Raw genomic sequence first — 24,899 nt, 5'->3', positions numbered from 1 at the left:
AAGAGTAAGCTCTATGCCTTGCCACAGGGTCAAAGCCTCCTTCGGAAAGCACGCTTATGTCCCCAGTACTGCCAAAGGATTTGCTCAGATCCTGGTGTTCACACTTGTCCCCCCAGGTTAGCAGTCATTTTATGGACAGCATAGGGTTAGGGGTCCAATCTGCAGCCACAGGCAAGAGTATGTGGCTTCACAAGCTGTGTATTCTCAAGATGTGTGGCACTGTTAAGTCAGAATCGAATACTTCCATTCTAGCAAAGCAATGGTACTCATGTCAGAGACTGTATAGGCCCCTCACCATAAGCCAGAACTTGATAAAAATTTAAACCTTGATGATGAGCTGAAAAAACTCCAAACTTCTCATTTAAGTTATTCAGACATTTAAAGCTTTTCTTAGCAACTATCTATTAATCACTTAGGTCCTCCTTTCTGCCCACATATACCATATGTTAACTCACCATAGAAATTACATTATGCACTGTGATCTGTTTAACAGAAAACTAATCCTGGCTGATAATGGAAAAGCAGCAGCTAATCAACTAAATCACTATTCTTCTCAAAGATGAGGGAAACCTTGATCATTCTACCTATAGGTTCAGTAACAATCACAGGAGAATGAAATTTTTTAAGTAGGTTCCACACCCAATGTGGGGCTTGAACTTAAGACCTTCAGATCAAGAGCTGCTTGCTCTACCAAATGAGCCAGCCAAGTGCCCCAGGAGAATGATTAATATTAACATGAAACTTTTACTTTTCACTCTGAGTACCCATTATTCATTACATTGTCAGAACGTCAAATATAATCAGCACAAAACTTAAATGCAGTGAGTAGACTATGTCAAATAAAAAGAAAACTTTAGGTTCACCTACAGGTTTCAATTACTATAATTGCCCCTAGTTTCCCCACTCAGTGTGTATGGGTATAGGGAGTTGAAGGCTGAGTATACATCCTAGGTAACCAAGACAATGGTCAAATTCCTTGCACAAAGAAATGGAAACAATCTGTTCACTTTTTTAGCAACTAATCTGTGAGCACCTACCCCCACCCTCCAATGATGGATTCTGTGGCCTCTCTAAGCACACCTCCACTTGCAGTTCCCCCAAAAGGTACCCTAAAAACGATCCTGAAAAACCATCCATAAAAATGTCATTTATAACTTTTCATTTTGTAACAAACACCATATATTAAAATAATTTTAAATGATTGCTTCCTTTACTTTACAGATTTACAATATACTATGAAAAAGCTAATTATAAGATGGTATAAACTTTAGCACATTTCTTAAGGAAAGAGTAAAAATCATTTGGGGGAAATTACATATGTAACAGATGATCAAAAGATAAAGTTCGCAAACTGAGTTCCAAATGTAGTTCTAGTGGCCAAAGTTAACGATAAAGACAACGTTGTCTCATTGCTTTGCTCTCTGTGGCCATTCTGCACATACTTTCTATTTTCGTACACGGCTGGCTGGACAATTTCATAGCTTCTTTCTTCGGTCTCATTGGACACCAAGTGCCATCCTCTTGGAATTTGATCTCATCCACATCAGAACAGTCATTGAGAATTTCCATAAAAAGCCTATAAACCAATTAAGAAGTACATAAATGTAATCAACGGCTTTGTTCAAAGGTGAACTAACAAAGTAATATATATACTGCCTTGGAGACAAAAATAATGCTATCTGACATTTTGTTTTGGTGTTTCAATACTTCACATTTGTTTACACTATTACATCCCCTTCCTCCTAGGTTTTAGATCTTTAATGAGCAACATAAGTGACTTACTGAGTATCATCTAAGAAATCAGTGACTAAACAGAAAGACACCTGGAGCCTCGTAACTGGGATTGGCAGTAAAGAACAACCTCCAACATAACATATAAAACAAACATAAGCAGGGGCGCCTGGGTGGCTCAGTCGTTAAGCATGTGATCCCAGGGTCCTGGGATCGAGCCCCGCATCGGGCTCCCTGCTCTGCGGGAAGCCTGCTTCTCCCTCTCCCACTCCCACTGCTTGTGTTCCCTCTCACGCTGTCTCTTTCTCTCTCTCTCCCTGTCAATTAAATAAATAAAATCTTTAAAAAAAAAAAAAAAAGCAAATATAATAAAGGTTGTTATATAAAAAATAATTTATAAGCTTATTATCAAGAAAAAAGGATCATGGGATAGGGAAAAGGAGGACTAGGGACATGAAAAGTCTCAATAAACTTAAAATAACTCTGCATACAACTATGTTCTATGCCCATAATGAAATTTGAAATCATCTTTAGAAAAATATGTGGAAAATGCCCAAATATTTGGAAACTAAAAACGAATGAGACAAAAAAAAAAAACAAACCAACAAAAAACATAAAAACACAAATTAGAAAGTATTTTGACCTCAATGAAAATGAAAAAATTTGTGGAATATAGCTAAAGCAGTACTTGGAAGAAAATTTAAAGCACTAATCTTCCTATATTAGAAAAGGACTCAAATCAATAACCTCAGCTTCTACCTAAATGAAACCAGAAAAAGAAGAGCAAATTAAAATGAAAGTAAACATGAAAAGGGAAATAAAGAAAAGAAACAGAAAAAAGAGAAAAATCAATGAAAACAAAAAGCTGGGACTTTAAGATCAATAAAATCGACAAACTTCTAGTCACACTAAGGCTCAAAAAGAAATAGATAACCTGAGGAAATCCACGTATATTAAAGAAAATGAATTTGTAGTTAAAAACTTTACCACAAAGAAAGCTCCAGTCCCAAACATCTTCATTAGGGAATTCTACCAAATATTTGAGGAGACAGGATACCACCACTTCCCAACTCATTTGTACGAGGCCAGCATTACTCTGGCATTAAAAGCAGACAAAAGGGGCACCTGGGTGGCTCAGTGGGTTGAGCGTCTGCTCTTGGTTTCCGCTCGGGTCATGATCTCATGGGTCGTGGGATTAAGCCCCACGTAGGGCTCCGTGCTCAGCAGAGTCTGCTTGAGAGATTCTCTCTCTCCCTCTCCCTCTGCCTCTCTCCCCACCCCAACCCACGCTCATGCTCTCTAAAATAAGTAAAGAAAATCTTCAAAAAAAAAAAAAAAAAGACATTAAAAGAAAACAACAGACCAATATCCCTCGTGAGTTTAACAAACCCAAGAGTACACAAACCCAACAATAAATAAAAAGGGTAACACGATGCTAGACTAAAATTTGTTATGAGGCTGTATTGAATGTTTACATAAGCTAACACTTACATTGGGATATACTTACCCATCTAAAATTAGACTTTCATAGGCTGCTTTTTTGTCACACACAGGGCAGATCCAGGTGGGCTTCTTCTCATTCATTTGCAGATAAAGGGCAGCATCAAAACACTGTAGATGTGTACAAGTCACTGCACGGCATGGGATTGTCAACCTCATTTTCCCTAACTACAGGACAGGAAAGACAACAGGGGGAAACCTTTCAGAAAGGAGAATAAAGCCACAAAGGCAAGAAAGAGTCATTCATTAGAGTCTGAAAAGATCCTACAGAAGATGAAAATGAAAAAAAATTCAAACCAGAATTTATCTCCGTCAAGACTGCTACCTATTTTATTTGTATTCACTGACTGCCCTTTGACTTTTAAAAGCCCATTTCACTTTTTAAAAATAATTAACATGTAAATTCACAGGTAGGAAAAAATGTCTCTTTCTTACCTGTTCCCCTATGTAGAGGGAACCACTGTTACCTATCTCTTACATGTACTTTCACTGATACTCTACGCATAACCAAGTATGTATTTTAAAAATTTTCCCAGAAATGGTAGCATGCAATACACACAATTCTGTACCAACTGTCACATAATACTTGGTGATTGTCTCATATATATCAGTACACAAAATTCATATATATCAGTACACATACCATGATATGAAGGTATCATAACTGATATGAAGTACATGATATGAAGGATCATTATTTATTTAACTAGTATCCTGCCCTAGTGATGGACGTTTAAATTATTTCCAATCTTTTATGACTACAAATCATGCTGCAATAAATATCTACAGGATAAACTCCTAGAAGTGACATTTTTGGATCAAAGGGAAAGTGCATTTGTGATTTCTGTCACACTGACAAAGTATCTTCCACAGAAGTTTCAATATGCTTGGTTCCCCTCAACCTTGTTAGGATAGTGCTATAATTCACTCTGATCTCTGCCAACCTAACAGGTAAAAAAAAATACCCCATTATAGCTGTGAACTATATTTGTCTTAAAATTTTAAGTTGAGCTTCTTTTTTTACTTCTAAGAGCCATTTGTGTTTCTAAGAACCATCTATTCAAAACCTTTTCTCATTTTCCATTTGGTTGTTAGTCTTTGGTTATCTATCTACAGAAGCTCTACATTAAGTCAGCCTCTTATAAATGATATGAACTGCAAATATATTTTTCACTTATGAAAATTTTGTGTGTATAATCACATGTGCCGATGTTCCAATATACTTTTATGTAACTATAGTGCTTTGTTCAATTCTTATTCCAATTGGTAGAGGCATACCAACATCAGGACACACCAGATTAGATTGAGTCTTTCTGTATAGCCTTTCAACAGCCCTCCCTATATACTTCCTTACAGAGAATATCTGTTTATAACCAGCTCTGTGTAATTCTGATAGAAAATCTGTTTCTCCCACTAGACTCTAAGCTCCATGAGGACAAGGTCCATGTCGCTGTTCACCATGGTAGTCCAAGTGTCACAGCATAATACGTAGAATGCAGCATGTGCTCAGTATTTGTTGACCAGATGACAGAACAAATAAAGACTAGAAAAATGGCAAAGGGAAAGAAAGGGAAGAAGGAAGGGCTCCTTTACAAGCACTATAAAGTCTAGAAAAATTCACAGCAAAATTACACTGTTAACTTTGCCTGATGGGTAGGATTTGTTTCCCCCCCCCCTTTTGGTTTATCTATAATTTCTTTCTTCTAAAATGAACATTTGGTTATTTCATAATTAAAAAAATTAATTTAGCCAAGTCGTCACCACAGCAATAACCATCGTTTGTATAGTTCTACTTACATGGAAGGCACAATGTTGATGACTTTATATTATAAAGTGACACTTTATATTTAAACCTAACAACTGCGCTGTATGATTGATCTAGATTATCATCCCCCCCACCCCCACCCCAAGAACACTGAGGCACAATGACTATCATTACGAAGTTAGAAAGTGGCAGAGCCAATATCTGAACCAAGCAGCTCTGACTCCAGAGTCCACACTCTTATCACTGTGCTATACTGAGTGTTTAACTAAAATTCTAAAAGGGATCTTAGAAGTTACAGTGATTCATGCAAGTACATAGCACAACAGAACTCATTATTTGAGAAAAAAAGAAGAGAACCTGAGGCAATTTCTCTTCTTACGATATTTGTTTCTATATTTTCCCTTCCTTTAATAACGAATTATCTCCTAAGTCATGTGGAATCTTACTGGGCGCTAAGGATTTTTACCTACATTTCACAGAATTCTCCTAACAGCCCTATGACTGCAGAAAGACTAGTATCTGTATTTCTGCTTTTGAAATGAAGATGCTGAGATGACGTGAGGCTACAAACACGCTCACTGAGACCCAGCTGGTGGAGCTCTAACACAAACGCAAATGTTTTTTGCTTCCATGAGGATCCTTCTAGTTTTACAACAACACATGGTGCTGGTTCTTGGTTTCAATTATCTACCTTTTCCTATTTTGCTAAGAGTTCTATTAGGAATCGATGCTGACTAAACACCTATTTAGCACCCTAATGAGATGACTACAGGAGTTCCCCCCGCTTTCAACTATTAATATAAATAATTTTCATAGGTTTTCTAAAATCAAGCCATACTTGCATTCCTAAGAGGTATCCTTTTGTTATCATGTATTATTCTTTTAAAATACTGGATTCTTTTTAAAGTACTGGATTCTACTGGCTAGTGTTTTACTTAGGAATTTTTCTTCATTGCTTTTTATTTGGAAACAACCTAAATCATCACTAAAAAAAGGTAGAACAAGTTAATTTACACCATACCCAATCAGCAAAATACCTATAGTGATTAAAATAAGACATATCTACAGATATTAATAGTTAAGATATACTGTTAATTTAAAAACAGTAAACCACAGAATAGTATATGTATAGCACAATACAATTTTTCCCAATAAACACACGATTATGAACATAAAGTTTAATCTAGAAAGATATATTTCATACTATTAGTAATATTACTTCTGAGTAATAGACCTCATCAATTTAAAGTTTTAATGTTTGTTCTATTTGAATAATTTTATAATAAGGTAGGTAATATTTGTCAATTTCCATAATTTGTTTCTTTTAAATAATGTTCTAACTCGGCCTACTATGGCTTTTTTTGGGGGGGGGGCTACAAGTTCTCATACTTTTGACTTCAGAATCCCTTCACACTCTTAAAAATTGAGAATCTCAAGGAGTTTTTATGTATATAGGTTATATTTGTCAATATTTATTGTAGTAGAAATTAAGGCAGACATTTTTAAAACACAAGAATACACAAAAACACACACTACATCAACCCTCAGAGCACTGACATCACGAACATTCAGGTAATCCCTATTAAACACCACTACCTACTCATGAGAGAATGAGAGCAAAAAAGGGACAAACTGCATCCTAGTATTATTTTATGAATAGCTTTGACTGGGGCGCCTGGGTGGCTCAGTAGGTTAGGCATCTGCCTTCAGCTCAGGTCATGATCCCAGGGTCCTGGGATCGAGCCCCACATCAGGCTCCTTGCTCTGCGGGGAGCCTGCTTCTCCCTCTCCTCCCTGCTTGCGCTTTCTGTCTCTCCTTCATTCCCTCTCAAATAAATAAAATCTTAAAAAAAAAAAATAGCTTTGACTTTGTGAACCTCGTCCAAGACTCTCAGGGGCCCCCAAGTATCTCTGAGCCATGCTTTGAGAACTTGCTTTTTTTCTTCTTCTTCTTCAGTGCCACCTTCATCTCTCCTGTCACTGCCTTATAATTTCCACAATACACAGAACTGAAAACATTCACAACTATGGAAGTTGCTGATCCTAAATTTAATCCTAGTGTCTTACAAGAGTTAATGAACATTTCCCAAGTTAAAAAAAGCGTTTATTACCAACTGGCCAAATCTGATCAGCTTCCTAATACTGATTATGGTGTGTCAATAAAAGAGGCTTTGTATGTGTTAAATTCTATTTAGTCAGATAATGGATGGATGGATGGATGGATGAAAGAAATCACACCTAACCAATGCAACACCTTTTTTGATTTGGTTTTTTAAGTTTTTACTTAAATTCCAGTTAACATACAGTGTAATATTAATTTCAGGTGTACAATATAGTGATTCAACACTTCCATACATTACTTGGTACGCATCACAAGTGTCCCCCTTAATCCTCATCACCCATCCCCTCTGGTGACCATCAGTTTGTTCTCTATAGTTAAGAGTCTGTTTCTTGGTTTGCCTCTCTTTTTGTCCCTTTGCTCATTTGTTTTGTTTCTTAAATTCCATATATGAATGAAATCATATGGTATTTGTCTTTCTCTGATTTTGCTTAGCATAATACTCATGCTCTATCCATCTCATTACAAATGGCAAGATTTCATCTTTTTTTATGGCTAATATTCCTGTGTGTGTGTGTGTGTGTGTATGTACGTACACACACACATATATATACCACATCTTCTTTATCCATTCATCAGTCAGTGGACACTTGGGTTGCTTCCATAATTTGGCTATTGTAGATAATGTTGCTATAAACATCAGAGTGAAATGTTATGCATAGAGTTCCTAAACTGATTTTCACTTTGCTGTAGCCTAATTAGTATCTATGTAAATTAAGAAAGAATGTATATAGTAAAAATGGCCCAAATCAGTGGTTCCAAACTATATATGAGTCAGAATCTTAAAAGATAAAATCAAACCTAGCTTCCTTTTCTATTCCCCAGCCACCCAGCCCATCTCTGCAGGACAGGCAGAAAATCACTAGCTGATATCACTAAGATAGAACCCCTGTGTAAAATTCAGACACTGTGTTCAGAAATATAATTATTAGATCCCTCCCTCAAGAACGACTGTAAAACTGCCTTCCATAGGTCCCAAGGATAGAGGCTTTGGACTGTGCTCCCCACTACCCAGACTCATGTCTACTCTAAATCATTTTACAAACATACTGTGAAATAGAACGAACACTTCTTCCACTACCTTAAAGCTATCATTTCTCTCATTTCTGCCTCCTGATCCCAGGGTTCACCTCTTATCCTTCCAAATGCTTCCGATCCACTCTGTGCTCCTCTATTTCCTAGCACCACATCAGATCCAGTGTTACTTCCACAGCCAGGAGGCTGCACTCCTTTCTGCTCTCTTCAACCCATACTGGTATTATCTCCTCCTCAGAAACTCCTCTCATCATCTAACTTCTGTCATCCGTCTGTTAAATTTGATCAAAACATCTGGTGTTCTAATTAACACGTATCATATACTATAGTTAGCTTCAACTTCGTGTTAACACTACTACAGCCTGAAAAGTACCACTTACTCTTTTCTTAGAAAGTGCTGAAAAAATCAGGTAGGATGATTTTTTCAAAAAGTTCAAAAGACAGTCTGCAAAAGAGACTTAGTGAAAAGGAACTGTTCCCTATTTTTATATAGAAGGAATCCTAACCACTCTGATAGGCCACTTTCACTATTTTGAAAATCTGAGAATCCATTAGTATGTTAGTCCATTGTGTTTTGTTTGGGTTGTTCTCATACAGAATAGCAGTGTTTGAAGAAAAAAAGGAAAAAAAACAAGTGCCAAGAAAACAAGACAGAAAATGGAATCATGCAACCGTCAGAACTCCTTAGGTAAGCTATACAGGAGCACTTTCTTCCTGACAGAATAATCTGCTACTAAAACATAAAGGTAACACGAGTTCCCTTCCCACGTAGTGACTGTGCCTAGAATATAGCCAGCAATTAACATTTGCTTAACATACTAGGGTTAAACTGTTAAGAAAACTGTCAATATTCAACTGTTTTTAACCAACAAAATGGCGATTTCCTGTGTTTCAATTTAACATCCATTTTAACACGAGAGGAAGGAAAAGGGTAATGTGAAGACATTCAAAAGAACTCACGCCTCAAGGTTTGCACACAGCATGGGGGTAGAAGAGGAGGTCCTGGGTCCAAACACAAGTCCTCTAGGGCCTCTGCCACCACTTCAGGGCATTCCCTGCTAGAACTGCAGACCTTCTCTCTGCATCTGATAACCACAGGTTCCCCATTTCTAAGCAATCCCAATTTCATGCATTTCTATTCCTTTTCAATAAATCTAAGTTAAGTTAGTTCAAGTTAATGATAATAAAAAAATAAATTCAGAAAGGAAGAGATCTGCAAACATCACTTTCCAGGGTGACAGAGAGGTGGACTTCTAACTAGGATAACATATTTTAGCCCAATTTGGTATTATGGTATATTGTTAAGGTAACTGGAATAATGTCAGAAGACCAAAATTTTTATCCTTGTTCTACTACTAAGTGTGTGATGTGAGCTATCCAACCACTTTTAGTCTCAGTTTCCTCATCTACAAGATGGGAACAACTCTTCCACATAGGTTAAATTAAGAAGCACATCACAGGAACTCAACAAATGATTCCTTTCTCTCTCCCTCTCTCTGACATAATTCTCTCTCCATTTAAATACTGTACATTTCTCACAATGGTGGCTGGTCATGAGGTGCCCCCAAAACTACATTCCTGATTCCGTGACTTTTCTCATAAAGTTCCTCACATCTGGAAAGGGACCCCTCCACCAGTACTGATTTTAAAGAAGCCTTCATCCACTATTCCTGACCTCTCCCATCTCTCTGGTACTCTTAGCAAGGTTACATGTGGTACGTATGTCTTCCCTTTCTCATGTGAGTTAGTTTTCTCTCTCAAAGTAGACTATTAACTTTCTGACAACTTATCAAGTCCTCAGTATTTTCTCCCAAAATTAGCTCAGTAACAAGCACACAGGAGGATCTGAGAGTTGCTGACTGATTTCCACCCCATAGTCTCTATGTAAAGAGACATAAATTATTATGCAATTTAGAAGTATATTACAAACAGATTAAGACATCTCAAACATTCTAATTCATTAAATCAGACCCATCAATTAGCATTTATTAGGTGATAGTAATTTTATTGCTATTTTTCAATACAGCTTATATTCCAATAAAAGGAACCAACTCTCTATTCTCTCTGTATGTTTACTATTAGCTGTGGATTATCTACAGCAAAAAACTGTGACAGATTATTCTGAACACAAAGCTCTCTTCCCCCTTCGACACAATGTCCTTTTAGGTCTCTCCTTGCTTAGTCATTTTTTGAAGAACATTTGCATTCTTTAGAATTATATTTAATCATTAAAATTCCTGAATGGGAAAATGACAAAAGTTCAGAATTCTATCATAATGTATCATTCATTCCCACACTTACTTATATAGAAAAATTAGTCATGTACAAAAAGTGAAATACCCCAGAATGTTTTGTTGCTTTACTTACAGGGCACATCAAGGATACGCGAAGGCTAGTTGTAGCAATTTCACTATCAGGATCTGCAGTAAGTTTTTCTTTAACTTTAGAAAGAAAGAAAAGGAATTTAAAAAATTTTTTAATGAACTGTGATATTCTGAAAAGAATTATAGAAATATATATCATCTTATTTAAAGTTTCCCAAACACTTTGAGTAGGTCAAGAAACTGTAAAAAGAAAACAAAAAACCCCCAAAATGTTGAGTATTAATGTGAAAACACAATCATACTTCCAGTATTAGGTTAAAGAATTACAAACTTGCAAACTCTAGATCACATGTTTAACTGAATTTTTTAAATTTCTTTTTAAAAGTAAAATTGCAGGTAAGGAAGAGTTTCAGAACAGAAAGCTGTGTAAGACTGAAGAACAATACAACAATTGGGAAAGGAACTTGGAAAGGAGCTGTACTGGGAGCTTCAATGCTTTCCTCACATATACTCAGGACTTTTTATTAGGGGGTACTGGTTGTTTCCAACAACTATTAAATTTGTAAACCGAAAAGGCCAAATATTCTTATACTTCCTTTGACAACTGAAAACTACAATAGATGTGCTAATGTCTCTGCAATGTGATTTACCAGATAATGTATACAAGTTACGGTCTCTACAAGTTCATAAATATATGCACGGCCTCTAGGTGCCTAATACTCAATTCAACACCATTATAGAAAAAAGGCAAGGAAATGGGAAACTGGAACTGCAGCAGGGCTAGAAAACGGAAGGAAGCGCTTCCTTGGCTTCCAGCTCTAGGCAGGAACATCGCTACTCTGCTGTTTAAGGAGATGAGAATGGTTTAAATACAAGAAACGCAACACCATTTCAACAGCCCTACTTGGCTCCCTTTTCGTACTGTAGATCCTTTCCTCCCTTCTGGTTCATTCAGTGGTATGGAAGGTAATTGGGGGAAAAATATTCTCTTTCCCAGAAAAATGTCTTGTTCAATTAAATTAAGTTACTGAATTATTTACAGTTTAGGTTAGACTTTTTTCTCTATTATTATACATTATGAAAGCAAAGTTCAAAATAAAACTTCTGAGAGGGCAAATATTGTTGATAGATATCAACACTTCTTCTGCAAAACGAGCTTCTTCATTTAGAATTTTTTAAAATGTACATTCTATTACACAATTGGAGGTTCTGAAGACTTGTATTTCCTATTCGCAAATCAACATATGCATCAAAATTACCATCAACCTGACATTTACCTAAGTAAGTTTTCATGAAGAAGCCAAAAATCAGACTAGTTGGGATTTAAAACTGATCCTTGGGAGTGATTTCTAAGAAGGGTTTTTCAATTTATAGGGCTCTGTTCTTAGAGTATTTTTAACTCAAAATTCATTTTAGGTTTTTTAATAATTCTTCCCAAATTATTCCTGTATTGATGTATATTTGAGGCTTTTTTTTTTCCATTAAGGCATCTCATATGCTCAGTCTTACAAACATTACTTACTTAGTGCTCTGGAATGATCAGGGTTTCTAATACCTTTCATTTTTAATCTCTGTAATAACATGGCTGATGTGAGCTGTCGTACAAGATATACAGACATGGAGTAATTCTACAAAGAAAGATAATCTGTATTAAAGATGAGAGATAATAGTCTATTTACATAAAATACTTGTCTAAGAAACTCCGGTTTCTAAAAATAACATTCAAAATAACTTTCACAGGAAGGTCAAGGACTGGGAAGGGAACAAAATCAACTCAGCTATTTTAGGGAAGATAAAAATCATATTAAAGGTATTTCTCAATCACTTATCACTTTAAAACATCCATGTGAAAGATAACATATCTTAGATTAGTAGTTTTCAAACTGTGTTTCTAATTTAGCAAAACTAATTGTCCTAGGGTCACCATGGTATGAATGAGAATGTACCCTCCCATGCCCACTTCTAACTAAAATTGTTGTTTTCATGAAATGGAATGGTCAACAATATTTTCACTGAAGAACGGGTTCCATTACAGAAAGTTCAAACACCAGTTGTCTGAATTAACATTTCAAATCCAGAGTTCCAAAGTTCTAATTCTGGCAGAAGAGACCACCTCATACATGGCCTTGAGCTAATCCTCAAATGAACCCTCGGCTTTCTTCTGAGAAAAACTTTGACAAATTAACTCCTGTTTCCAAATGCACATTTCATTAGGGAAGGGACAGCTACTGTAGTATTTAAGACACACGAAGAAATGATAAAAAAAAAAAAGACAAGGCCAGAAAATAATAGCATCCAATCCCATACCTCTTAGATCTGGCACAAAGGAACCTTCGTTAGCTATTTATAGAGCTATGAAGAGATGAAATAGAATTTTACCTACATGCTAAAAATCTATCTTACTATTTTACTACATATATTCATTCAATTGATCCTACAATAAACAAAATACTTTTAATAGTTACCAAGCCAAATATTGTAAATGTCATTTTTAATGTCCTGCAACAGTCTTTTTGAGTATCTGAATACTCAATATAGTATGCAAATTTAAAGTCAATCATTTTAATTACAAGGAAAGAATATTATTCCCATTACAGGGCAAAAAACCCTGCCAGGTCTTCAATGTCTACAATCATTTACTCAAAAATCTGTAAGTTAATAATTACTTCAAAAAGATTCTTCTATTCAAATTCCTCCCATAAGCTTTAAAGCATTAATACCTGCTCATTTAACAATGCCCTTGCATTTGCAGGTAATACCCATTCTCTTACTTATCTTTAAGTAGGCCTCAGGAAATTAAGCAACTTTGCTAAAATCAAACAGTGTCTAACTTGGGACTAAGTCAAGATTTTCTAAATCCTTCAGTTTGTGCAAATGAAAAATATTAGGAATCAGTGCCCTATGATAATACAGACAAGTTACAGTAAAAATTCAAAACGGAGAGCTCAAGAAAACAATTAGAGCGCTAGTAATATTTTTATAGCCCAAATATTAATACAAAGATTTTTATGTCCAGTTCTGCAACTGCCTTGGTATTACAACCAAAAAATTCCTGCTACAAACATATGACTCAATTTCTCTGTCCATAAAATAGGAATATTACACTTTATCTCAATGAAATAGCAAGATTAAAAGTTGATGTTCAGATTAACTGAAATCTCTTCTGACATTCTATTATTTCTATATATAAACAAATAGTTCTAAAACAGAAATCCTGTGTTGTATTAGTCAGTATCCCATAACTGACAGAACACATTTAAGACTAAGAATCCGTAGAAAGCCAAGTTCATCAACCTAAAGGTACTGGAAAAATAATGTAATTCTAAATAAATATTTTCATATGAGATTCCCACATTATCTGAAGTTAACAGCTGTTCATGTAAAAGCTGGAACAGATTATTTCCAACCACATTTAACCATTTTCCTCAAAGCCTATAAAGCTTTGTCCCTCTTCATAAATACGTAACATTACCTAAAGTTTCCAGTTTCTTAAAACACTACTTAAACACATAAACATGATTGTGCTTAAGAATTTCCTTAAGAAATACTGTAATTACACTCACTTCTTTTCCAAGAAAATAAAGACACAACATTCAGGAAATCTTAAACTTTTTAACCCTAAGAATCTCTACATTTCCACCCCTGAATTGAAAATTACTGCTTTTCAGAAATGACAATCAGAAGACTAACAAGTTAGAGCTAGTAGCTTGACCCAAGAAAAGACAAATCAACTCCTAGTGAGATCACTTTCATGCTACCCAGAAAGTCTTTACCTTTCCGATTTCTGATGCCCAAGAAATGGAAATCTGGTTTGGCACAGCTGAAGATAACCTAACTAAAGATGTAATATTCAAAGGGCGTCCAGGGCGCTTCTGTTCAATCCCATTTTTAGGTGGTGGTGCATAGCCCTAGAATCATAAGAGAAAAAAAATTTTTTTTAATTCTCTGTCAGGGAATCAAACATTTTCTCCAAGATAGATACACATTTGCCTAATTCCTGTTACACAGATCTAATTTCTGTTACATAGATCTGATACATATTCTTATTTTATCCTGGAAATCACACAATCTTCATCCTAAGGACACCAATCCAGAGAAGAAACTGACCTTTTAAAAAACACTATATTTCACGGGCGCCTGGGTGGCTCAGTCGGTTGAGCGACTGCCTTCGGCTCAGGTCATGGTCCCAGGGTCCTGGGATCGAGTCCCACATCGGGCTCCCTGCTCTGCGGGGAGCCTGCTTCTCCCTCTCCCACTCCCCCTGCTTGTGTTCCCTCTCTCGCTGTGTCTCTCTCTGTCAAATAAATAAAATCTTTAAAAAAAAAAAAAAAAAAACCACACTATATTTCACAAGTTCAGGAAAGTACAAAAAAAAAAAAAAATCCATGGTCCACCATTAAAATTAAAGATACAATGAATCTTTTTCCTTTTTATAAATGATAAAGTTGAACCTCTTTGTATTGATTCATCGTAGGAGCTCCTATTCAAAATGCATTCAAATACTGGGGATGGGAAAGAGGGAAAACAAAGTTTGGTGATTAAAGAACAAATTAATGCAAAAATAAATTACTGGGACTACATCAAAATAAAAAGCTTCTACACAGCAAAGGAAGCAATCAACAAAACTAAAAGACAACCTACTGAGTGTAAGATATTTGCAAATGACATATCTGATAAAGGCTTAGTAACCAAAATATATAAAGAACTTATACAACACTAAAAAAACCAAACAAAAACAAAAACAAAAAAAAAACCCTCCCAAATAATCCAGTTAAAAATTGGGCAGAAGACATGAACAGACATTTCTCCAAAGAAGACATACACATGGCCAAGAGATAAAAGAAAAGATGCTCAACATCACTCACCATCAGGGAAAGACAAATCAAAACTACAGTAAGATATTACCTCACACCTGTCAGAATGGCTAAAGTCAAGAACACAAACAACTGTTGGCGAGGATGTGGAGAAAAAAGAATCCTTGTGCACTGCTGGTGGGAATGCAAACTGGTGCAGCCACTGCGGAAAACTATGGAAGTTCCTCAAAAAATGAAAAACTGAACTAGCCTACAATCCAGTAATCGCATTAGTAGGTGTTACTCAAAGAATACAAAAACACTAATTCAAAAAGATATATGCACCGCTCTGCAGCATTGTTTACAATAGCCTAATTATGGAAACAGCCCAAGTGCCCATAAATAGATGAACTGATACAGAAGAGGTGGTATATACATACAATGGAATATTATTCAGCCATTAAAACAAGGAAATCTTGCCATTTGCAACCACATGAATGGAGCTAGAGAGTATAATGCTAAGTGAAATAAGTCAGAGAAAGACAAATACCATATGATTTCACTCATATGTGGAATTTAAGAAATAAAACAAAGGGGAAAAAGAGAGACAAACCAAGAAACAGACTCTTTTTTTTTTTAAGTTTTATTTTATTATTTTTTTTTAAAGATTTTTATTTATTTATTGAGAGAGAGAATGATAGAGAGAGAGCATGAGAGGGAGGAGGGTCAGAGGGAGAAGCAGACTCCCTGCTGAGCAGGTAACCCGATGCGGGACTCGATCCCAGGACTCCAGGATCATGACCTGAGCCGAAGGCAGTCGCTTAACCAACTGAGCCACCCAGGCACCCCCAAGAAACAGACTCTTAACTACAGAGAACAAACTGATGGTCACCAGAGGGGAGGGGAGTGGGGGACGGGTGAAATAGATTATAGGAATTAAAGAGTATGCTTCTCATGATGAGCACTGAGCAATGTACAGAATTGTTGAATCACTATATTGTACACCTGAAACTAATATAACACTGTATGTTAACTATACTGGAATTAAAATTTAAAAACTTAGTAAAATTTTTTAAAAAATAATAAAAATAAAATGTATTTATTATAGTTTATGGGGAAAAAAGAACAAATTAATGAATTTCAAAGGAATTATTGAATTCTTTTGAATGCTTTCTCTCCAAGTAGAAGAGAAATTGTCATTTTTGAAACCAGATCATGTTAACAAAGAATAATCCAATATTTCAACTGGCATTAAATTAGCTTGATGGCTGTAATACTGATATTTATGTTTTATTTTACTTTTTCTAATCATTAAGTATTTGTTTTAAACAGCAAGTGTACTCATTTTTGATTCACATTATATCCAATTCTCAATTACCAAAGACTTCTCAGTTTGTAATGTTCAAGACTAACATTATTTAAAGATATTATTTATTTATTTGTCAGAGAGAGAGAGCACAAGCAGGAGGGGGCAGCAGACAGAGAGAAAAGCAGGCAGAGGGAGAAGCAGGCTCCCCACTGAGCAAAGAGCCTGAAATGGGACTCAGATCCCAGGACTCTGGGATCATGACCTCAACCGAAGGCAGACGCTTAGCCAACTAAGCCATCCAGGTGTCCCTAAAATAATAATTTTTAGAAAATTAAAATTTCTTAGCTGTGAAAACATCTATGTATTGAAAAGCAGATAACCATATTTCACGGAATCTAAAATGCCACTGATGTAATTTAACTGTGTACCACTGAGAAGGAAAAAAACACTCAGTTAATGATACAACCTAGCATATCACTACTTATTCCTGCATGCATAGCAAAGAAATATAAGCAAAATGAACTGGCTAACATATTCCTTTTAAATATACAGAAAAATCTTCTGAATCACTTTTCACTCAGTCATCAATGCATATGTTTCATGGTATCTCCCTAAATGCCACTAAGAGCTCTGGAGATACAAGTATTTCTTAAAACTATATTCTACCCCACTAGCGTCACTCAGATTTCCTTGCAGATCACTGATACCCTTAAGTTAACTGCACGTGTTAATGCTGATACAAGCTGGACCTTATGAGAATGTACTGATCAAAGCTTTTCAGACAACAACCAGGATTTGTGAACCTTCCTTAAAATGTTCTTAAATCATATGTTGCTTAAAAAACCAAAGGAGCATAGCTAACCAGTCACGCCACAGAATAATATCAAGACTATACAAATCTACGCAATGACAGTACATTACAGCTTGTAATTACCTGGTCATCAGCAACTCTAAGATACCTTTGGATTCTAGTGATGTTAAAAATATGCATGTTGGAAATAATGAAATACAGTATTGGTGGCATTACACAACAGAGCTAAGGAACACATTCTATCACAACTAAGGGACCTCCTTCACTGCCTCGTAGGATAGTAATTATTCAGTGGGAATGCACCTAACTTGCAATCTACAACTTGCATCAAGACTTTGAAAATCATTAAAAACAGTTTGGGCAAGGAAGAAGGAAGGCTAAGAGCCTAACTTCACAATGGCCACTACGCTATGGAAAAGGGAAATTGTGTGTGCGCCTGCATACACGTGTAGGAAGGTTATGCCCACCTAAAGCTGTTCAAGTGAAGTAAGACAAAAACAATTCATTCTCTTAAAAAGACTCTAGGAATTGGTTCAATGAGTAAAAAGCGTAAGGAATATCAACATTCTGGATAATTCCAATGAAACTTTTGTTTTTAGCCTAGAAGTTAATTCTGTCTTCTGGTAGGTTAACCAAATAAAACAATGGCACAGGGTCTGCCAAGATGATAAAAATAACTCACACCAAACAGTAAACTCCCTAAACAGGAATTGGAGACACCAAGCAACAATGTTTTAAGTCAGTCTGACAGAGGAAGAGAGCAACAAGAGGGGGAGAATAGGTGACTACAAGAACGAGGTACTAACAAATTCAAAATCAATTTTGGTACTAGTCTCAGCCACCTCAAGTATTTTAAATCCATCTCTATACCCTACCTGACTAGTTTGATTTCACTGGCAGTTCTGAGTTATCTATTAACTTGTATTCTCCTTTTGACCATTACCATCACCTCCACTCAGCCATTAATTACCTGGTTATTGAGAACAGGATATAATTACAATTTTCTAAAATATAAATGTGTAGCTCTAACACATTTCTAACAATTTTCCATATCTAAAACAAAAATAAACGTAAGTTCATTTGACGGGACCTCTGGAGCAAAGCTAACAACTTTCTTTAAAAAGGCTGCTGGAAGAGCCAGTAAAAGATAATCTGTCAGTCTGAACCTAACGTTCCAATAAAAGATATACTCAAAACCCTTTCGGTGATGACATCCTACCTGACTTGCAATTGGGACAAAAGTTGACAGCATTAATTCCTTTAACATTTCCCCCCCCGAAATTTTCTAACTACTACTACTACCACTACTGTTAATACTGTCAACATAGATTTACTTTTTTATTGTACATTATAAAAATTTTCAAGCATAGACATAAGTAGAGGAAATTACCCACCAGCCAACTTCAGTAATTATCAACAAGTTACCAATCTTGCTTCATTTGCCTCTGGCTCCACCCCCAGCCCACTGAAAAATACACACCCCACACATATACACATTTATTCTAGACAATGCCATTTGACCCATACTTTTATACACAGCTTTAATAACACCTTTCAAAAACAAAAAACCCAATATCACCTTATAAAATTAACCATAATTCTTAAAAATTACCTAGTATCCAGTCTATATTCAAATTTCCCAACTGCCTCAAATGTCTTTATTATTGAAAGTTTTCAAACATATAAAAAAAGATGGGGTGCCTGGGTGGCTCAGTCGGTTGAGCATCTGACTTTGGCTCAGGTCATGATCCCAGAATCCTGGGATCGGCCCCATGCCGGGCTCCCTGCTCAGCGGGGAGTCTGCTTCTCCCTCTGCCCCTCACCCTGCTCGCCCACTCTCTCTCAAATAAATAAAATCTTAAAAAAAAAAAAAAAAACATATAAAAAAAGAGGAAGAAGGTATAATGAACTCCCATATACCCATCACCCAATTCAATATATATTTGCTCATGAACAGTCTTTACCTATTCAACCCTCAGGTTGAAACCAGAGAGTACTCTAATTTCTTCTCTCTCAAAAGGACTGAAAGAGTGACAAATTCAGAGGTATCCATAGAGGGGTCAGCCTGACGTCAGCTGAATTCTTCATCAACTTTACAAGTAATACTCCCCACTGTTAACCCACTTCTATGACAACCCTCCCCAACCTTATGGCTCCACAGATTTACAGAAATTTCTCAAAATCTGGTTAAAAAGAAATATAATTCAGCCCCTCAAAATCATTCTAAGCAAAGAGGGTCTTTTTTTTCTTTCCCTCTCTTCTGTCCTTAAAAACATAAAATTTTCTTATCTTGCCATCAGTTGGTACACTGGCAGCCCTGGGAGCCAAAGACGGGGAAAGGGAGATACTCTCAGACGGTTTCACTTGTATCTGTCCATGCTGCACATGTCATTCTGCAAGTCCTGCTATGAGCTGCTTACTGCTGTCCTTGTATTAAGGGATCTGGAAAATCGATGCATGAAGGCATCTCCTAAAACTCATCCTGACATGGGTAAAACAGCACAGAAACTGCTTTCATCACTATTTGACCCTTAAGAATCCAGGGACACATTGCTATTATCAAGGTAATGCCATTTCTCATTCAGCTTTCTCTTTGTACATGCAGTATCATCGTTCCACAATGACTGGATACTGCAGTAAGGTCTACACAGAGGGACTGGTTCCAGGACACAAATTCAAATATATTCATAGCTCTCATGGGAAATTCCATGACTGTGTCAAGCTTATTCCTCTAGGATTTGCTGTGCAATAAACTAGGATCATGGGCAAGGATTGTGTGTCAAACTTCTTTGTGACCTGTCAATGTTTCTTACAACTGCAACAAAGTCCCTGAGGATCTCCATGGTGGTGAGGAGCTCAATGTATTAATTTCCAAAAGGTCACTGGAGGTCCAAAAGGTCTTCTGAGGCTGCAGTACATTCATATGATGTTCGTAAACCTGCTTCATGCTAGTAAAGGCTCCATATATTTCATTATCCCAATCAGTAGCAATTGTGGATCAAGAGGTGGTTTAAGGAGTTTTCTATCAGTTGCATCGGCAGCTGTTCCACAGAAGGTCACAGAGCCAAAAAGCCTCTTTGGGAAAGGCTGGAGTTTGATCTCTGGGACGACCCTATCAGGTCAGGAAAGCGCCCCCTTCCCCACCCCGCTTTCTGTTTTTGAAATCCGTCTTTACCTTTGTCCTAAGGCTCTATTTCTTTACCTCCTTCACAGAGCCCCTGGAGCCACTGCAGGCCCCTGGCTCTAGAGGAGAGGGCCAGACTCATTACACAGTAACTGGTATGCTCACAAACAGCCTGATATAAGTACTGAAGGGTTAGTTGGTGCTTTGGGAAAGAAACCAACAGTGACTGAGTAACAATCTACCAGAGAAAGTACTCTAATTTCTCCTCTCTCAAAAGGATTGAAAGAGTGACAAATTCAGAGGTATCCATAGATAGATCTCATGGATGAAGATATCATCCCAAAGCATAACACTGCTCCATTTGGAGTATTTTGTGGAACTGTAACCACCATATTTTCTGCAGCAATGCCACAGTTTAGGTAGAACCTCACACATCTCAGATAGCCCCCATCATTGGCACAGTCACTTGATACTGAACAGGTCTTCAAGGCAGGTCTAGATACCAAGATCTTCACGGTTAGATCTTTCAGGGGTGGTGAGAGAGAGAAACAGGAAAAGCCAAGGTCAGAGAAATTTTAACATGTCTCAGACAAAGAAAACTGGGTATGAACAGTCATGGAAAGTATGCACAGAGGCATTCCACAATCTGTGATTTTCCCAGGATTCCTTTGTCACACATGTGGCCACCCATTGGCATTGGGTGGCCTTTAGTTCCAAGGAAAATTGCCTCTTTCCTTGGTTCAGATCTTTGTATGATCTATCCAGATAAAAGACAGCTCCTAAGAATCTACTGTTGTTCACTGCCAGAAACCTGAGAAGCAAAATGTCCCACCTGGGTCTTGAACAAGCATGGGGCCATGTAAGCATTCCTCCTGACCACATCTACTCCGCCTCTGCAACTTCCCCGTTCATCCCCAAAGGACTATCTCAAATGATTTCAGCCCCACAGACATTTTTCAAAAAGAGGCAGCAACCATGCAGTATTGCTCAAGCTCTTTAAAATTCACGAAATAGGTACTTCTCAGGTCTCTAAATCCACAGGCTACGAAGATACAAAACAGGACTCCTGACAATCAAGTCAGATCTTTGACTACAAGTGTTGGCTTTGGCCACGGGCCGTCTTCACTTTGGGGGGGCTCAGTGACAATCATCTGGCTCTGGTAGAGCCCAGAGTCCTAGACCATGTTGTCTGGCCTGCTCAGGTCTGGCCTGCTCAGGTATTCATCAGTGTTGCTCATATACTTTTTCCAGAGCCAAGCCTTGTGCTCAGCAGGGATGCTAAACAGTTCCCCCATCTCCTTCTCTGTAGTCTCTGTTGTTGAAATGGCAACTTAGCATCCTCGTGAAATCACTGTTCTCAAAGCACGTCCTGGGTTAAATGCACCTCCACTTTGCAGTGCTTGACAAACAGGCCATGCTCTCCTACTTTTCTGATTATGGCTTTGCTGGCCTTCTACACAGCTGCACTTATTTATTGACTTATTCCAAGCCTCAGTGGAGACAGATATACAATCCAGTTCAACAATTAAGTGTTATTTTAAGATGTGACTAACAGGAGAGTCCAGAGTTATCAGGCCGGAAACTGTACCCATTGTATGCACGGGTGTGCATGCATGCATGTATCCCAAGTGCTGAAGCCCATATATTGTTTCACTGCTTAAACAATGGGTTGTCAAATACCGTTGCATCTACCCCCCAGTTGTGCACATCAAGGCCCAAACCTGGAATCGTTGATCTCCATGTCCAGTCGTTCTCAGCAGCCTCTGCCTTTTACCATCTCATCCATGGAGAAGGCCCAGCTAATTTAGACAACTACCACAACATGCTGCCCTATACATGCAAGTCATGACCTGTTATTATGCACTTGATATGATCCTAAGAGTTTTTCACAGCGCCCCTGCTTCCCGGCACAAGATGGTCCAGGCTCACCTTTTCCATCTCCCCCAGACCTGGAATCAGCCATTTCTCCAAGGAGTCATAAATCCCTCTAGTGGAAAACAGTATTTAACCTGGATAGTAAGAATACTCATTGGTACGGAGTTGTCACTGTTTCTTCGCCTTGTATTTAGACTCTATTTACATGCAAGCCTGGTAAATAAAAAGCAACTTACAGGCAAAGGAAACAGCTTCCCATTCACTTTTATACATAGACTATTGGGATAGTTGTCTTCTTGAGGGCAACTTGTCTCTGCCAGGCAAAGTCTGCATTAAAGAAAAGAAAAAAAAAAACCCATAAATTATTCTTAAAGAGTGTACCCAAACACGTTTACATATTTCAAGTTCAGGACTATATGCACATAGTTAGCAAGTATAAAATTTTTTTTTTTTAAAGATTTTATTTATTTATTTGACAGAGAGATACACAGTGAGATAGGGAATATAAGCAGGGGGAATGGGAGAGGGAGAAGCAGGCCTCCCGCGGAGCAGGGAGCCCGATGCGGGGCTCGATCCCAGGACCGCGGGAACACGACCTGAGCCGAAGGCAGACGCCTAATGACTGAGCCCGCCCCATCAGCAAGTATAAAATTAAGAGAAAATTTCAAACTCACCTCAGCTGAACCTGGACTGTATAATCTCTCCTACCACCTGGCAAAAAATCCCTGTTGGAAAGAGAAATAAACTGGGTTGAGAAGGCACAACGAGAATTCACAGGAACATTCTCACCAGAAAAAAAGCATTATTAGTATTTTTATTCTTATTCTTGAAGATGAATGCTACCCTACCAACAGCACAAGCCTTAATCAAAATGCTACAGTGACACTAACCCTCATTTACTTAACATTTAGTCGTGTCTTTACAGCAATTTTAAGGTATTGTCAATTCACAGGAACTTTCATGATGCAGTATTTATTTCCATAGGAAACAGATTTGGTTAACATGAAAAGAAGCACCCTCGGTTCTAAAAGAGTTTAATAAATTAATTTGTTTGCTCATAATGGTTCTTAGCCTTGGCTGAGCATTTTAATCATGTGATTTTTAAAGAATATAAAGACCCACTCACTAGACTATTGGTCTGGAATACAGACTGAGCATTAGTTTTTATAGCAGGTGGTTCTAATATAGAACCAAAATGAAGAACAAGTGCCTAGAGTCTCAGCATCTCTGTACCACGGCAACTTTATAATTAAGTATCCAATTAAGGGACACAGAACCTTTTAGAATTTCTACATGAGAACCTAATAGAGTCCCGTATAAAATATTTTTGGCACTGAACCTTCCAAAGCCTTGCCACCAAGGAGCCCACAGTGAAGCAGCATTGTGATTGCTTGGGAGCCTGTCAAAAATGCAGAATCTCAGGCCCCACTGAAGACCTACAAAATTAGAATCTGCACTTTAATGAGATCCCCAAGTAACATGAACACACGTTATAGTGTAGAAGTTTTGTCCTTAGCCATTATCATCAATCTTGGACTCTGCCAAAGGGAAGAGTACTAGAAATCAGTCCTTTCTTAAAAGTATATTTTGCCCTCACCTTGCTCTAACTGGGCCGGTCTTCGTTTCACTATGTTCACTGGAAGGCAGTAAAGCACCAGTGACCAGCTTGAGTTCTACAGTCCCAAACAGTAGGACCTTGGGCAAACTATTTAACCTGTCCGTGCCTCTGTTTCTACATCTATTAAAGATGGAAAATTACAGAGTTGTTGCGATGATTAAATGTGTTAATGATACATGTAAAGTGCCTGGACGTATAAAGTGCTCAACAAGTGTGAGCAGCCGGCTGCTATTATTATTAACTCTGCTTTCACTTTCCCTCGCCGGTAACCTCCAACCCTTCTCAAGTGTCTATTCAAAACATCCCCATACCCTAGACAACACTGACCTCTTGTGAGTAACCCTTATCATTCCCCTCATGTATATGTGCTGCCGAAGCGAGCACTCCCCTCATGTAAATCAAGAAACATTTCAGAGTCTGGGTGCTGGTTCAGCAACAAATAAAGACAAAATATTTGCTCTCAAAGGTCTCATGCTAGTAGGTAACAGATACATACAACTAAAATAAAATGTGGCAAATGTGATAGTACGTTACAAAAAATAGGTGCTACAGAAAAGATGCAAGTTTAATTTCGTCTTAAAAGCTCAAGGCAATCATCACAGTCCAATCAAACTAGAAAGTAAGGTTTATACAGCAGTGTTTCCGCCTATTTCTACTTAGACACACTTCCATCATTAACAGTAGCTTCACCGGTGCAGATTCTCAGCCAAAGGAAAGGGTGAAGATCAACCAGAGATACCTAACAAACTCTTGTTGGGTTGGGAAACATAATATGAAAAAAGAGAAATGGCAGAAGACATAACTAGAAAGATAGGGAAAATGATATAAAGGGTTTTAAATAGTTTGCCTAAGGATTTATACTTTATGCCAGTAAGGGAAATTAACATAAACTGGG

The 24,899-nt window shown here is 37.3% G+C and overlaps 1 protein-coding gene across 2 annotated transcripts in view; it reads right to left on the bottom strand.

Moving 5' to 3' along the window:
• The window catches only part of PIAS2 (protein inhibitor of activated STAT 2), a 68,576-nt gene that overhangs the window by 14,880 nt on the left and 28,797 nt on the right, over nucleotides 1-24,899 (bottom strand). For both annotated transcript variants that reach the window (XM_044921275.1, XM_044921276.1), the window contains 7 exons: nucleotides 23,061-23,111; nucleotides 22,623-22,713; nucleotides 14,248-14,382; nucleotides 11,997-12,102; nucleotides 10,518-10,591; nucleotides 3,239-3,399; nucleotides 1,443-1,576 (listed from right to left, as the gene is read on the bottom strand). In XM_044921275.1, coding sequence (XP_044777210.1) covers nucleotides 1,443-1,576; nucleotides 3,239-3,399; nucleotides 10,518-10,591; nucleotides 11,997-12,102; nucleotides 14,248-14,382; nucleotides 22,623-22,713; nucleotides 23,061-23,111 — 752 coding nt within the window. The remainder of the gene's footprint in view (nucleotides 1-1,442; nucleotides 1,577-3,238; nucleotides 3,400-10,517; nucleotides 10,592-11,996; nucleotides 12,103-14,247; nucleotides 14,383-22,622; nucleotides 22,714-23,060; nucleotides 23,112-24,899) is intronic.

This window comes from Neomonachus schauinslandi, chromosome 14 (assembly GCF_002201575.2).
Source record: "Neomonachus schauinslandi chromosome 14, ASM220157v2, whole genome shotgun sequence".
NCBI classification, from domain to species: domain Eukaryota; kingdom Metazoa; phylum Chordata; class Mammalia; order Carnivora; family Phocidae; genus Neomonachus; species Neomonachus schauinslandi.
The sequence above is the reverse complement of the archived record's forward strand: the minus strand, read 5'-3'. Positions and strand labels throughout refer to the sequence as shown.